The 15178-nt window shown below is 35.2% G+C and overlaps 1 protein-coding gene across 16 annotated transcripts in view; it reads left to right on the top strand.

The window, feature by feature from the left end:
- Window positions 1–15178, top strand: part of FAM13A (family with sequence similarity 13 member A) — a 367080-nt gene that overhangs the window by 288638 nt on the left and 63264 nt on the right. For 11 of the 16 annotated variants that reach the window (XM_010334789.3, XM_010334792.3, XM_074396429.1 and 8 more), the window contains one exon: window positions 230–271. The exons of the other annotated variants lie outside the window; for them this stretch is intronic. In XM_010334789.3, coding sequence (XP_010333091.2) covers window positions 230–271 — 42 coding nt within the window. The remainder of the gene's footprint in view (window positions 1–229; window positions 272–15178) is intronic. 16 annotated transcript variants of the gene reach the window in all.

Raw genomic sequence — 15178 nt, 5'->3', positions numbered from 1 at the left:
TTACTTTTGTCTTAGCTGACCTTGAAAGACGCCTCACTTGCTGGTCTCCTGACAAGAAGTAATTGACCTTGGCTAGGTCCAAGGTAGAGCATGTTTTACTAACCTTACTCCATCATGAGATTGGTTTTAATGTGCTAAACCAAATTTTTGACAGGTAGAACATTTGTAGTAAAATTGACATGTTATATTAACAGACCTTATATTAACTCAAAATTTATTTTCCTTTTAGTTCACAGGAAGATGAAAGACCTATGTCACCTTTCTATTTGAGGTATTTATTTGATTTTTGTTGGTCTACTACAGGGAATAAAGGAGGGTTAAGGTTTCTTTGGGTTTATTTGCTCATTTTAGTTTCTCTCCAATAGAACATTCTTTACTGTGGCCAGACGAAGCCTGCTGGAGCTCTTCACCATATTGCTAATGCTGTATTTTCCCCTTTGGTTCAGGAAATCTTTTTTAAAAAATTTCTAATATAGTTGAAACAACTAAAGTAAGATATTTTATTTTAAACTTGGAAGTGCCAAGGTGACCATTTTAGTTTAAAAACTGATGATTAGGCTGTGCGCAAAGTTAAAAATCTCTGTTTTATACCTATGCATCTGCATAGGTTACTGGGGGCAAATGGGTACAAACCCACTCAGATAAAGCTTTGGATTGTGTTACATCATTTTCTGTGTCATAGCAGAGAAGGAAACTAGATATTCAGCTAGTTTTGGAATTCAAGATGATTTTCTAAGCTTATAAAGCCAGAGTAACAACTGTTAAAGCAGGTAAATTAACAGAATTCAAGATCACTTCTGTCTGGTGGTTGAATGCTGCACTGATAGGATTTTTTCAGTGAGTCATCTGAGATATAGCCTAGAATCAAGTCTACCTTTCTGTATTTCTTTTCTTACTACCTACCCACTTCAAAGGCTTAGAAAATATATTTGAGAAGTATATAGGCATGTAAAATAATGCCGATGTTGTTTTTTAAAATCTTTCCTCAAGTTTGAAGTCTGCTGCTTTTTTTTCTTTTTCGTTTTGTTGAGGCAGAGTCTCACTCTGACACCCAGGCTGGAGTGCAGTGGCGTGATCTCAGCTCACTGCAGCCTCTGCCTCCCAGGTTCAAGCAATTTTCTGCCTCAGCCTCCTGAGTTGCTGGGATTACAGGCTCCCAACAACACGCCTGGCTAATTTTTGCGTGTTTAGTAGACACGGGGTTTCACCATCTTAGTAAGGCTGGTCTTGAACTCCTGACCTTGTGATCCACCTGCCTCAGCCTCCCAAAGTACTGGGATTACAGGTGTGAGCCATCATGACTGACCTGAAGTCTACTGCTTTTTAAAGGAAATGTCAGGAGATACAATACAGATTTGTTTATTTATTTATGTTTGAATCTGACTTGTTGTAATAGTCCCAGAATGGACTTAGACTATACCACCAGTACTTCAGAAATGTATCATAGGACTTCAGTAGCCAAGTAACTGCTTTTTAGTAGTGTTCTACCCTTTAGTGACTTGCAGCATATTGTATAATCACTTTGTGGCAAGAGAGGGAACATTTGAGGTTTCAGTATGAGAGAACATGGTGGTCTATTTTTTTCATCCTGGTTTCCTGCCAACCAAATCAGCATATTCTGGTTCATAGGCTATCTCAACTATGCAATTCCTGTGAACACATGAGGATGTTGCTGAGCACGTAGTGAGTCTGGTATTTATTATATGAATATACACAGTCATATCAACAAATGATTATTATATATTAATGGAAATTTAGTTTTACATAGTATGGGATACTTTAGCACTGGATCATGCCAATTAATGAGAATCATTTCTCTGAATGCCCTTTTTTTTTTTTTTTTTTTTTTTTTTTTGAGATAGAGTCTTGCTCTGTCACCCAGGCTGGAGTGCAGTGGTCTGATCTCAGCGCACCATAACCTCTGTCTCCCGAGTTCAAGCAATGCTTCTGCCTCAGCCTCCAGAGTAGCTGGGATTATAAGCATGTACCACTATGCTCAGCTAATTTTTGTATTTTTAGTAAAGACAGGGTTTTACTATGTTGGCCAGGCTGTTCTCGAACTCCTGACCTCAGGTGATCCTCCTGCCTCAGCCTCCCAAAGTGCTGGGATTACAGGCTTGACTCACTGTGCCTGGCCTCTCCGAATGTCTTTTTATTACTCTGGGTAACAATCTTTGTTTTAGATAGCCTTGAGTTTTATTTTATTTTGACTATTATTTTTAAAAGTAGTTGGGAAAAATGGGTTTGTAAGTCTTAAGTCTTCACAAATAATTGTGTTTTTTTATAATGTTAACATTTCTGTAATTGTATAATATTTAACTAATAAAGTAGTCTTTAAAAAGGAATCCTGTACTTGGAAAATTAAAGTACAAGAAAATGTAATAAAAGAAAATCAGTAATACATTTACTGACTTTCCTAATAGAAGCTACTTGATTTTTTCAATGTTGATTATAAAAACTAAAATATAATAAAATTAGGGGGAAAAAGAATGAATATGCATATTGGCCCACATTTATGTAAAGGAAAAGTTATCAGCAGGCATTCTTTTCCTATGATGGAGATTTAAACTAAGTAGAACTATTTCACAAATGCAAAAATAGTAATTATTTAGACTGAAATTAGAATTTCAAAAGTAGGTTATTTTTCTGAATAACATTATTAGAAATTAAGTTCATGTAAGGTCATTTAACTTGTTTTATTATCAACTTGACTACAAGCAGGAAGAATCTACTGGCAAAACATTAACCTTCTTTTCTTTAAATTGCTTACATGGGTGGTTTGGGATATAGTTTTTTTTATTCTAGGATATAGAATTTAAGTAAAAGAAAACAGTTATTAATTATGATTAAGTTCTTGGTTTCTTGGACTGCAAACATGACATGCTCACTGATAATTTATAGTTTAGTGCGCATTTTTGCACTACTTCTAGTAATAGCTATGAATGTGTAAATATTTTAAATATATTTAAATACATTTCTGTAGCTTTCTTGTCTTCCATTCCTTTTCCTCCCACTTCATTACTTAGGGTTCCTTTGCTGCAGTGCTCACAGAGGGAGCTATTGCAAGACTCAAAATTGCATATGTTTTGTTAACATGATGAAAAACAACATTGGCTCTTTTAAATCCAAAATAATATTCACTGTGTTTCTGAAAAGTAAAAATGATTGGTAGCTGCACAATGCAATCTGCCATGACTAGGAACATTGAATGTTGAATGCTGTATATTGTATTTTGATAACATTGATTGATAAAGTGTTTCTCAGAGAAAGGAAAGGCCCAATCAAGACGTAAGACACATTTGCTGAGAGGGGTATTCACTGGAAGTAGGTCAAGCCACAAGCAGCCAGGCAGGGGACAGGGCTGGGAAAGCTTGTCAGCGGTGGGATATTCAGTTTGGTAGTTAATTCTGAAAGGTCCAGCATAAAGAGGGTGGAACAGTAAAACTCAGTAACTACAAGTCTATGAGTGGGCAGTCTTCAGACAGTGCAGATCAGAGGAGACAGAAGATGAGAGCAGAGAAGGCCTCCAGTCTCAAAGGAAGGAGGGTGGATGACCCATAGCGGCCCTTGGGTACAGAAGATCACGTGAAGATCCTGCTACTGGAGTGGAGAAGAGGTGGATTGTGTATAACAGGTCAGAGTCTGTGTCTGGGATAGAGGATACAGATGGAGAGCACCTGAAGAGGCCACAGTGCACGCTAGTGGAGGTCCCAGGACCTTGCTGTGGCTAGGGGAGAAGAAAGAGATTCAGGAAGAGGGAACCAGAGAGGCTGTTGCAGTTATATGTTGCTCTCATTATTACCTTATGGAATTTCAGTTTCTGTAATGTAATATTCTTATTGAACATTCATGGCTGAATCACATGTTAGTCTGCCATATACTTCAGTTGCCTTCAGTTCTTCCTGTAATAAGGTAGGGCTGTTATAAATAGACACACATATTTTTATTCTAAATAAAATATCTTCTGTGATAACAACTCTGTCATCTCTAATTTCAGTACTTCTCCAGCCTAACCTAAGTCACCACAGAGCCATTTGTCCTTTTTTGCAAAGGAAGGAAATAGTAGCTATCAATCTCCACCTGCTACCATTCTATGTAGCAAGTTAATTGCAGTTCTAGGAGCTCAAACAGTAGGTGTTATTGTTCCCCAACCTTCATCAGGGATTACCAGCCCAGTTGAAATGATTAGGGAAATGAAAGGGAAGAATAGGTTTTGCCAAACCCTTAGTAAGACTACAACAGAATAAACATGACCTGCGAACTTAAGGTGGAGAACGTTCTTGGCCAGGATGTTCTGTTCTCTTTTTATAGTCTGTGCTGGAATCCCAAACAACAGGGCTTCTCCCTCAGTTGCTCAGCTGAGCGTCAAAACAACTTGGTGGTAGTGTTCTTCTGTGCCGTGTTCCGCCTTCTGTTGTCTGCATTCTTTGGCCTGGCCTCCAATCAGATCTGTCTAGGATCTGTTGCTGCTCTGCTTCTGTTTCCCTGAGTTTTCAGTGTCTGCAAGACTGAGTTCGGATTTTGGTGTTTGGTTTTCACTAAGACTCAGGTTTTGCATCTCCACTTGCTGCTTCTCCTCATCTCTACCAGCTCCCACCTCTTCTACACCATTTTCATGCTCCTATGGCCAGGATCAGATCCCATCCTTATCCCATTCCATCGGACTTTTATCCTTGAATTCCTTCTTTACAGATTCCCGGATTACACATATAGCTTGCATACCTAGAAGCTGTGTTTAATGTGCTTTATCAAAATCTTAGGATATGTGCTTCAGGGGCTATATACTAGTTTTGTTCATTGGGCTCTAGATAGCTCACCTGGCTTCTGAAACTTGGTCCTTGCTTACCTAACACCTGTCTTCTAGCAGGTACACTGATCTTACTCTCTATTCCTTTTCTCATTTAGTGCTCCATGAAAATCCTGGAACTGACCATCTTTTAAAATCTCAGCCAAAGTTTTAATATTCACAGTGCAAAACTGAAGCTAAATTATTAAGTTAGCAGGTTTGGATTAAGGTCAGCTTTGGTATTTCATCTGTTTGCTAATTTTCCTGAAGGAACATCACATAGATTTATTTCTAAGTTAGCTGTTTTACAGACAGACCGACTCTTTCTAATTTGGTTAATTTTTGATTGCTAGAACCTAGGAACTATAGATTTTATCAGTCTCATAACTGTAAATTTATGTTAAAAAATGACTTTCGCTAAATTCAAATTAAAATATTACTTGATATTAGATGGGATCTGAAAATTATACCTTACCATTTCTATCCTGATATGTAGAAAACTTCTTTCTAAAGCATTTTTAGATAGCTTGTCTGAGGAATAGCTATCCAAACAACTTATCCTAGAATTTGTATGCTTGTGATTTTTTTTGTGTGTGTTATGCTTCATTAGCTTTAACTTTTAATAGTTTGTTTTTCTCCTTAAGAAGCATATTGTATGTTTTCTAAATGATTATTTTAAGGTAAAAACCCTTCATTATCACATGGGAGAGTTTTGGAGAAGTGTAGCATACCAGACATTGTATCTATTTAAAAGCCTGTTTTAGGCTGCTGACTAATAAGTGGAACAGACAAGCAAACTGTTTATTTAAGTATCTACTTTTTTAGCAAGATGATAAAGTCAGCTAGGTATCTGAATGTCTTTAGACACAACTATTTGTTAAAAATATTTGTTTTTCTTTTTATTAGAATAGTGTTTCTAAACTGAGGGGGCACATCACCTTTGCCTGTGGAGCTCCGTTGTTCTGTGGTTTTTTGTTGTTGTTGTTGTTGTTGTTATGGTAAAATGTAGACGTAAATGTTGCCATCTTAGTCATTTTTATATGTACAGTTCAGTGACATTAAGTACATTCTCATTGTTACACAACTATCAACACCAACCATCTTCAGAACTCTTTTTATAGCTTGTAAAACTGAAATTCTGTACTCATTAAACACTAATTTCTCATTTCCTCCTTTCCCTATCCCCTGGCAACCACCATTTCACTCTCTGTCTTTAAGAATTTGACCACTCCTGATACCTCATATGAGTGGATCTTATAGTCTTTGTCCTTTTGTGACTGGCGTATTTATTTACTTAGCATACCTCAAGGTACATCCATGTTGTAGCATATGTCAGAATTTTCTTCCTTTTTAAAGCTGAATAATATTTCCATCTATGTATATGTATGTACTACATTTTATTTATCCTTTCACCTGTCTATAGACACTTAGGTGGCTTCCATCTTTGGGGCATTGTGAATAATGCTACTATGAATATAGATATACACATATCTGTCTCAGTCCTTGCTTTTTTTTTTAGAGACAGGGTTTCACCATGTTGGTCAGGCTGGTCTTGAACTCCTGACTTCAGGTGATTCGCCCGCCTTGGCCTCCCAAAGTGCTGGGATTACAGGCATGAGCCACCACACCCAGCCTCAGTCCTTGCTTTCATTTCTGTTGGGTATATACTAAGAAGTGGAATTGTTGGAGCATATGGTAGTTCTACGTTTAATTTGTTGAGGAACTTCCATACTGTTTTCCCTAGCAGCTACATCATTTTGCATTTCCACAAGTAAGGTACACAGTTCCAGTTTGCCCATATTTTTGTCAACACTTGCTATTTTGTTTTTAATAATAGCCATCCTTATAGTTGTGAAGTATGTGGATTTCTTTAAAGATGTTTGTCTCATTGGCCAGGATTCTAAGTCTCAGGTGGTGCTAGATGTCTACACAGAACCAAACCAACAGTATTAACTGAGGAATGGCTACAAAGTTTACTACTGTTTATCATACAACTTTTAAGACTCATTATTAAGTTCTTGACCTGAGAATCACTAGTCATTTTTTTTTCATAGTAAGATGTAAGTACATGTTCTGGGTTTAATTCTAGCAATGTTAATAAAAATATTAAGCATATGTTTAGGGACAGACTGAGAAAGATAAATTATATACATGTTAAATGCTTTTCTTCATATCTGTTACCTCAGCATGATAAAGAAGAATTCACTTGTGGAAAATTACACCTCTATTTCCATTCTGCCTCCATCTCTTGTTACTTCATTCCTCAATTTCCCTTCCTCCCTGTGGGCTTCCCTTTGTAGAACTTCAGATTTTAATAAAATGTAAGCCACTAGTTTAAACAAGTAGCAGACTACCTTTGCCTGATACAATACTCCAAGCTTTCTATTTAAATTCCAATGATGATATAAAAGGCAAACCCTAGAGATGACTCTGTAGCAATGATAAAAAATAGCCATGTCAAAGATCAAATTATTGATGGGATGGATGGAGAAACATATTTTTACCTTGCAGACTTCATGTTCTGCCATCTAAACAGTACAGACAGCCACAAAGAGAGAAGGAAGGGAGGAAAAACTGACTTGGCTTCCTTCTACTGTCTATTGCACTAACCAGAAAAGCTAGTGACATTTCCTTAACTGAGTGGAAACCTATTTTCTGAACCATCTAGAGCCGAGTTGTGTTGTTATGTTTTTCACCTCTCTGCCCTCATCAGCTTTATTTCAATATCCATTCAGACAAGAATAGTCAGTGTACAAAACAATGGGAAAGAAAGGGATTCTCCTGGGATGCTCAGTCACCAAGCAAAAGCATTTTAAAAAGGGATAAAGGGAAGAAGATTATTGGATTTTTGTATGTGCTTTCAAGTTTATATGTACATATGAAAAAAACCCACAAAATTTGTTTCTCATTTCCCAGCATAATCATAAAATGGGACCAACCAGCAAGTCTACCTAAGTAGGCATTACAGATTATTCTAGGGCAGATTCATATACTGGCTCTGCAAATCTAAATCTAGAAGGGGCCATCTCCTCATAGCCAAGTGGACAATATATAAGCTAAGAGCAATCTAACTATCCAGGTTTTTGGAAATTGTTCTACCTAGATTGATCGTTCCACCTTAGGAACCACTAGACACAAAGAAACTATTTGGGACCTATGAAGAGAAATTATAAACTAAGGGAAAGGTTGATTTTCCTTGATGACTCAGCATAAACCCAGAATCTAGAGAATTGATTCTTATATAATTCAGATGAGAACTTGAGAAGTAATATTGTTAATCTTCTCAAAAATGCTCAAGGATACAAACCTTTTTGAAACATTAGTAGGAAGCCATTAAAGCAAAGTAGTTTTAGAATTGGAAGGCTGGGGATAGAGAACAGCTAAAATGAGGGAAAAAAAACAACCCTAAAGATGTTTTAGAAGATACTTTGAAAACTAAACAGAAATGATTAAAAAATCAGTCAAATATATGTTGAAAGAGAAGCCTGAAAAGTGCTTCTGGAATTAAAAGGGATGGGATAAAGATAAAAACATGTGAGAGGCTGGACACAGGAGCTCTCTCCTACAATCGCAGCACTTTGGGAGGCCGAGGTGGGAGGATTTCTTAAAGCCCGGAGTCTGAGACCAGCCTGGGAAACATAGCAAGGCTCTGTCTCTATAAGAAAATAAATAAATTGGCCAGGTGTGTTGATGTATGCCAGTTTCATGTGAGGCCAAAGCAATATGATTGCTTGGGCCCAGTAGTTTGAGATTTCAGTGAGTTATGATCATGCCACTGTACTCCAACCTGTGACAGAGCAAGACACTGTCTTAAACAAACAAACAAAAAACACAAAACTATCAGAGTAATAATGTTAGATGTGAAAGTCAGAAATTGAAAAGCCAATCTGAAATCTATGATTTTAATGAAGAAACATATCATAAAAATACAAGTATAGTGTATGTCTGGCTAACTGAGAGATAAATTTTTAAAAATTAGTAGGAAATAGGGCCAGGCGTGGAGGCTCACACCCGTAATCCCAGCACTTTGGGAGGCTGAGGCGGGTGGATCACGAGGTCAAGAGATCGAGACCTTCCTGGTCAACATGGTGAAACCCCGTCTCTACTAAAAATACAAAAAATTAGCTGGGCATGGTGGCGCGTGCCTGTAATCCCAGCTACTCAGGAGGCTGAGGCAGGAGAATTGTCTGAACCCAGGAGGCAGAGGTTGCGGTGAGCCGAGACCACGCCATTGCACTCCAGCCTGGGTAACGAGCGAAACTCCATCTCAAAAAAAAAAAAAAAAAATTAGTAGGAAATAGAGATCTGATTCTAAGCATTGGTAGAAGGGCAAAGAAAGTAATGAAGCTATAAATTTCTTATCTTACATAAACAGGAAAATAGAAGCAGGTGTCAAGAGGTTTTTTGAGTTTTTTTTTTTTTTCCTTGTTTAATTAGGTTGGTGCAAAAGTAATTGCAATTTTTGCCATACTTTTAATAATAATGAGAGAAGTATAGGCATGAGAAGCAACAATAGTAAAACTGTGCAGAGGATTTCTATATTCAAAATGCCTTCACAAGAGAAGAGCAATTGCGGAAACCAGAGGAAAAGCAAGTTCCCCAGTTAGCATAAAGCAAAAACAATACTAGAACAAATCTATCAGCTACGACAATAAATGTAAATGCATTAAATTATTTGAGAAAAGCTAAAATACTAAAAAAAAAAAAAAAAAAAAAAACGAAAACGAAAGAAACCTATTTGAACTATACTGTTTGCAAAAAAGTCATACCTAAAACATAGTGGCACAGAAAGATCAATAATAAAAAAGATAAACATATATCTGATAAATGTGAACAGCAACCTGAAGTGGAAGGCCAAAAAGACAAACTGTTCTTACTCTATTACCTAGACTTACTGTATTATCAAATCATAAAATTTAAAATCTTACATTAACAAGGATAAACAAGTAAACGCATTTGAAATGTAGGACTTATACATACAACTATATGTCCATAACAAACATAGCATTAAGAATTTGGTAAAATATATAAGATTTTAAATAAACGAGCACATATATACGTATGTGAAACTTTGCGTAGTACAAACAGAGCTCAATCAAGCATTTCTGCTACTTTATAAAAATTATTCAGCTATCTTTAAAAGTTCTCAAAGAGTAGAAATTATAATAGTGTTTACTAACCACAGTGTAATTAATAAGAAAAAACTTTCAGTCAACCAGTGAAGACTCTTGAAGGGGACAGGAGGACGGGGGATAACTCAAAGAGTAAATAAGAATCTCAAGTACATACTGTTTAAAAGAACAAAGAAAAAAGTATATGTCAAAATTTGTGGAATAAAGTCTAAACTTTATAAAGAGGTAACTTAACACTTAAGATTGAAGATAAATCAGCCACACATTCAGAATAAGAAGTTATAGAAGGGAAGAAAAAGCAACCTCTTTGTAACCTGAAAGTATTCAGTAATAATAGCAGAACACAAGCAGAACTGATGTTTGAATTTAGGAGCTGGTTCTTTGAGAGTAAAAATGAAAATTATGCAATAGAAAATCCTCTGATAAGCTTAAGAAAAAAGAGAAATGATACATTAATAATCAGAATTGAAGTTTACAAGTAAGGGTTATAACAATTTTTAAGGGATTAGAGATACTTCATGCAGTTTTAAACTAATAAACATGAAACCCTAGATGAAATGAAAATTTCTGCATTATATAAATTTGGAGAAGAAGAAAAATCTATTTGAATCTAAAAAAGCACTTTTAATAACTTTATTCTAATGAAATAACTAGAGGTATAGCCAAAGATTTTTTAAATAGCAGCATTATTTGAGAATAAAGATTGTGTAGAGTTTTAAGGACATACTCTGAAGCCAGACTACATAGATAGAATGGAGCTGTGTAAACTTAAATTATGTACTGTACTTCTCTGATATTTAATTTTCTATAAAATGGAAAAAGGATACAGTATATAATTGCATTTTACAATTTTGTTAATATAGACTTTAGTGTAAAAACTAAAAAACTTGTAATTTTTTTTGCTAAAACATACTAAATAAGTAAAATTGAAGACATCAGTAATTGTCAAAGGAGCTGTACAAAAGATGAATATTCTGATATTTTGATGGATTATATTTGATTTGTTAGAATAAATTTAATATAGTATTAAGATATAGCTGAGAAGAACAATTTTTTTCTTCAAAGCAAGCTTACCATTTAAAGGAATAGGGAATGTGAATTAGAGAAGGTGTGAGGATAAATATTTTCCTCCTTTTGAGTTATAGCCATGTGGTAAGTTTTCCATTTATATTCTAGTATATTATGCACAGTATGCAATTTTAAACCAAAATTTGAGGCTACCCAAAATGTCTCTAATGATGCAGAAAGATGATCCAACATTTATCAAAGTTAAATACCTATAAATGTTCCATTAAAGTTCTGCATATGATAATCATAGTGAGAATTTAAAGCAAAAGGAATAAATATTGAGGATTGAATTGTTTTACTGTTTGGCACTGTGAAGAGTGTACTAACACTATGAACAAAATTTAATTTAGAAAGCCATTATACAATAATAAATATGTGTATTGTTTTTTATGTATAATGTTGCTGCTGCATATCAACTTATAGTATTTTAAGATGATACTAAAAATACTTAATTTTTTTAAATAGACAAATTAAGAATTTTAGGCTATTTTGATGATTGTTCCATGATGTTCATCCTTGGGCTTATTTAAGCAAAGATCTCATAGTTGTCTTTTTAATCCTTGCTCAATTAAAAAAATAGAATAAATGTAAATATTATATCCTAGAGAAAACTGGTAATTTTTTAGACCTCATGTTTCATAATAAAACGATAATATTTTACAGGCAGGCTCTTATATGCCACAGAGGAGAACATACTGAAATAAGAGAATGCACAGAAAAGAGAACACATGATTTTTCAAGATGTCTGCATTTTGTAGATTTGAAACCTCTTTCTTTTTTAAATGTATGCTTTTTTATTTCAAATCAAGAGATTTAATTAAAGAATCACTTGTCAACAGGCATCTGTGCATCTTAGCACATGCAAATTTTAGAGACTAATATTGCTGAGCATAATTGGCTTAAGGAAATATAGTTTGGGTTTTGCTAATAGAAATAAAGACTAAAGATATTGCAATATGTCATAGAATATATTTCAGAGTAGGCTTAGAGTCTATTTTAAATGGCCATACCAATAGAATATTCAGTTGCATCATCACTAGCAGTAGGCTTAAGTTTGAATTTGGCAGTAGAGCTGGGATCTGCATATGAGTGAGCTTCTTTCTTTCCATTTTCAATTCTTGCTTTATCAACATTAGGTAATAAACCCTTCCATATCCAACTGTTGATAATGCATAAGTAGGAAATTTTCTTAGCAAATCAGTCAAGAATCCTGAAAAAAAACATCATTATTCTTGGCTGTCTGCAAAGGATAAAAAGCAAGCTACACTCAGATGAAAAATGAAATCTGTATCTCTCACTTTGGCTCATTTGCTTATTGTTTTAATGCTTATTGCCTTTTTTTTTTTTTTTTTAAGACCGAGTCTCGCTCTGTTGCCAGGCTGGAGTGCAGTGGCGTGATCATGGCTCACTGTAACCTCTACCTCCCATGTTCTAGGAATTCTCCTGCCTCAGATCCTCAGTAGCTGGGACTACAGTGCACAGCACCACACCAGCTAATTTTTTGTATTTTAGTAGAGACGAGTTTCACTATGTTACCCAGGCTGGTCTCAAACTCCTGAGCTAAGGCAATCTACTCACCTTGACCTCTCAAAATGCTAGGATTTCAGGTGTGAGCCACCATGCCTGGTCGCTTATTGCTTTTTGTCAGTGTTTTAGTTATGGAAGAAGTCTCTATTGGTGTCATTAAAAATTCTTTAAAATTTTGTTAAGGGTGAATTGTTAAGTACATCTCATAGGAACTATGGTGGTGGATACTTGACGAAATATCTAGTAAACCATAGTTTATCTAATACTATCTCATAAAACTCAATATACAATCATATCCTTTTGTAATGATTTAAACTTTAAGCAATAAGCTTGAATCTGAGATCGAAGAATTTTTTGAGGTTTCCTTTAGAGGTAAAAGAAACCATAGAAATCACTAGCCAGACCTTTCATTTTCTGTATGGAGAAACCAACCCAATGCAGCCAAGCTAACCAACAACCTGTCTATGATTTTGGCTAATCAACTGCAGAGCCAAGACGAGAACTTTCTTTTCTTTTTGCCAATGGAAAATATATTCTCATAATACTTTATTTATAGGAATTCTCTTATAAGAACCTGAACTTATAGACTAGTATAATATACCAGAAATTCCAAAGGACTATTAAAAACATCATACCTTTATTCTAAAACTGTCCTAAAATAAATATGCTAGAAAAATATGAATGTGAATTAATTACTTGGTTTTGTTACTGATGTATTCATTTACTTTTGTATTCTGAAAAATGCCCTCTACAGCTTATTTAGATGGTTCAGGTCATTTTTCTCTAAGTGTTGGAGAAATTTCGATGTGTTGACTTTTTCACTGAGGTCAACATGAGTTTTCTCATTTTAACACACCTTCATTACTTAGATTGTAAGGAATGAATGTATCACACCTTCATTACTTAGATTATAATATTTAAAAGTCATTATTGGGATATTTAAGTAATTGAAGTTTTAAATAATTGCAGTTGCAAGGATATGGAGCTTCTGCTACTCAGTGTCTTCCACAAACCAACAGTATTAGAATCATGGAGGAATTTATTAGAAATGCAGCCTTAGCTTCCCCTTCCCAAGACCTAGACCTGCTGAATCACAATCTGTATTAACAAGGTCCTAGGTGATTCCTATGCACATCAAGGTTGGAGAAGCACTTATTTAAAGAGAAACCTCAGAGCCTCATGCTGTTTGTTGTTTTTGTCTCTTTCTTGCCTTTCTCTCTTCACCCTCCCCTCATAGGAAATGAACATCAAAACATCAGGGTTTGCTTTAATAGTCAAAAAGAAGGACAGTTCAAAAGGATGTAGAAGGGAGGAGAGGAAATACATCTCTTCATTCTGGGATGGCATTTGGGACTGAGAGCCTAATGACATGTCTTTGGAATGTTTTTTAGCATCTAGCAGATCCACATTCTTTACTCTCTTCTGGGTTTTTCCCGAGTCATTACTCACATGGGTCCCTGCTCTCAAAACCAAGGTTGTGTAACTGTACTGAGAAATGGAGTACAGGAGTTAATTATATAGTGTTGAATTTACAGAGGGTGAACCACAAAGTAGCAAAAGCAAGGACTGCCTGTTCCAGTTAAAGACAGAAAGCAGAAAGGGGTTTATTGTTGGTTATGTAGCCTAGGAACCACGATGAATAACAGGCATTGTGAGGCAGAGGAGAAATTGTTGTAATTAAAAGCAAAGTAAAATACCTAAGGCCAGGCCTCCATATCCAAAGATAAGTGTAGTGAGTAATGGATTGAAAGACGGGCTAGTGCAGTGATTAAAAGCTTAGACTCTGAGCTATAGTTTTTCTTGGTTCAAATCCCAGCTCATCTTATTTCTTGGCTCTATGGCTGTGGGTAAGTTATTTAACCTTTCTAACCTCTTCATCTGAAAACAGGGCAAACAGTAGTACCTCTTCATAGTGTTGTTGTAAATAGTAAGTGAAAAAAAAAATCTGTGTAAAAAGTAGTTAACTCAGTGTCTGAAACATAGTAAGTACTCAGTAAGTCTTTGAGTGTTTGTATTTATTTACTTATCATCTTAATTATTTAATACTTATCTGAATCAGCTTCCCTTTTACCTAATCACATAATTTTATGTGGTTTTTCTGGGTTTCACCTGTGGTCTGTGGCCATAACAAAGAGCTACAGCTTTAACTTAAGAAAATTATGTTGGGCTGAAGAGTAAACATTTGTTGATCACCTCTGGGCTAATGAGTACTATGCAAGACATGATGGTGGTGGTGGTGGTTGGGAGTGTGATGAAAGAAAATGAGAAATATTTTACAATACCTTGAGGCATTTAAATTATACATTGAAAGAGATGAGATATATGCTTACATGAGGGAAAAACCTGATAGATGATTCCCAAGCAGCATATTCATATGTCGAAAATTATATTGTGTAAAGTAAAATGTTTGGAGTAATTGAAAGACAACTATCAATATTGGTCATTAACAACTTTGATTTTCTTTAAGTGTCTTCTACAAAGAAAAAACTATCAGAACTATTAGGTAGAACTGTAGTTTGATACTACCAAAGATTGTCTTAAATCTGCTTAATAATTAACTTTTCTTTTTGAAGGATAGGCACTTGTAAATATTGATTGAAAAGACAACTAAACACTAGAGGGCAGAATGTGAGAATGTAATGTATTAATACAATTAAAATAGCTG

This window comes from Saimiri boliviensis, chromosome 3 (genome assembly GCF_048565385.1).
Source record: "Saimiri boliviensis isolate mSaiBol1 chromosome 3, mSaiBol1.pri, whole genome shotgun sequence".
Classification (NCBI taxonomy): Eukaryota; Metazoa; Chordata; class Mammalia; order Primates; family Cebidae; genus Saimiri; species Saimiri boliviensis.
Note: the sequence above shows the minus strand (reverse complement) of the source record. Positions and strands in the feature narration are given on the sequence as shown.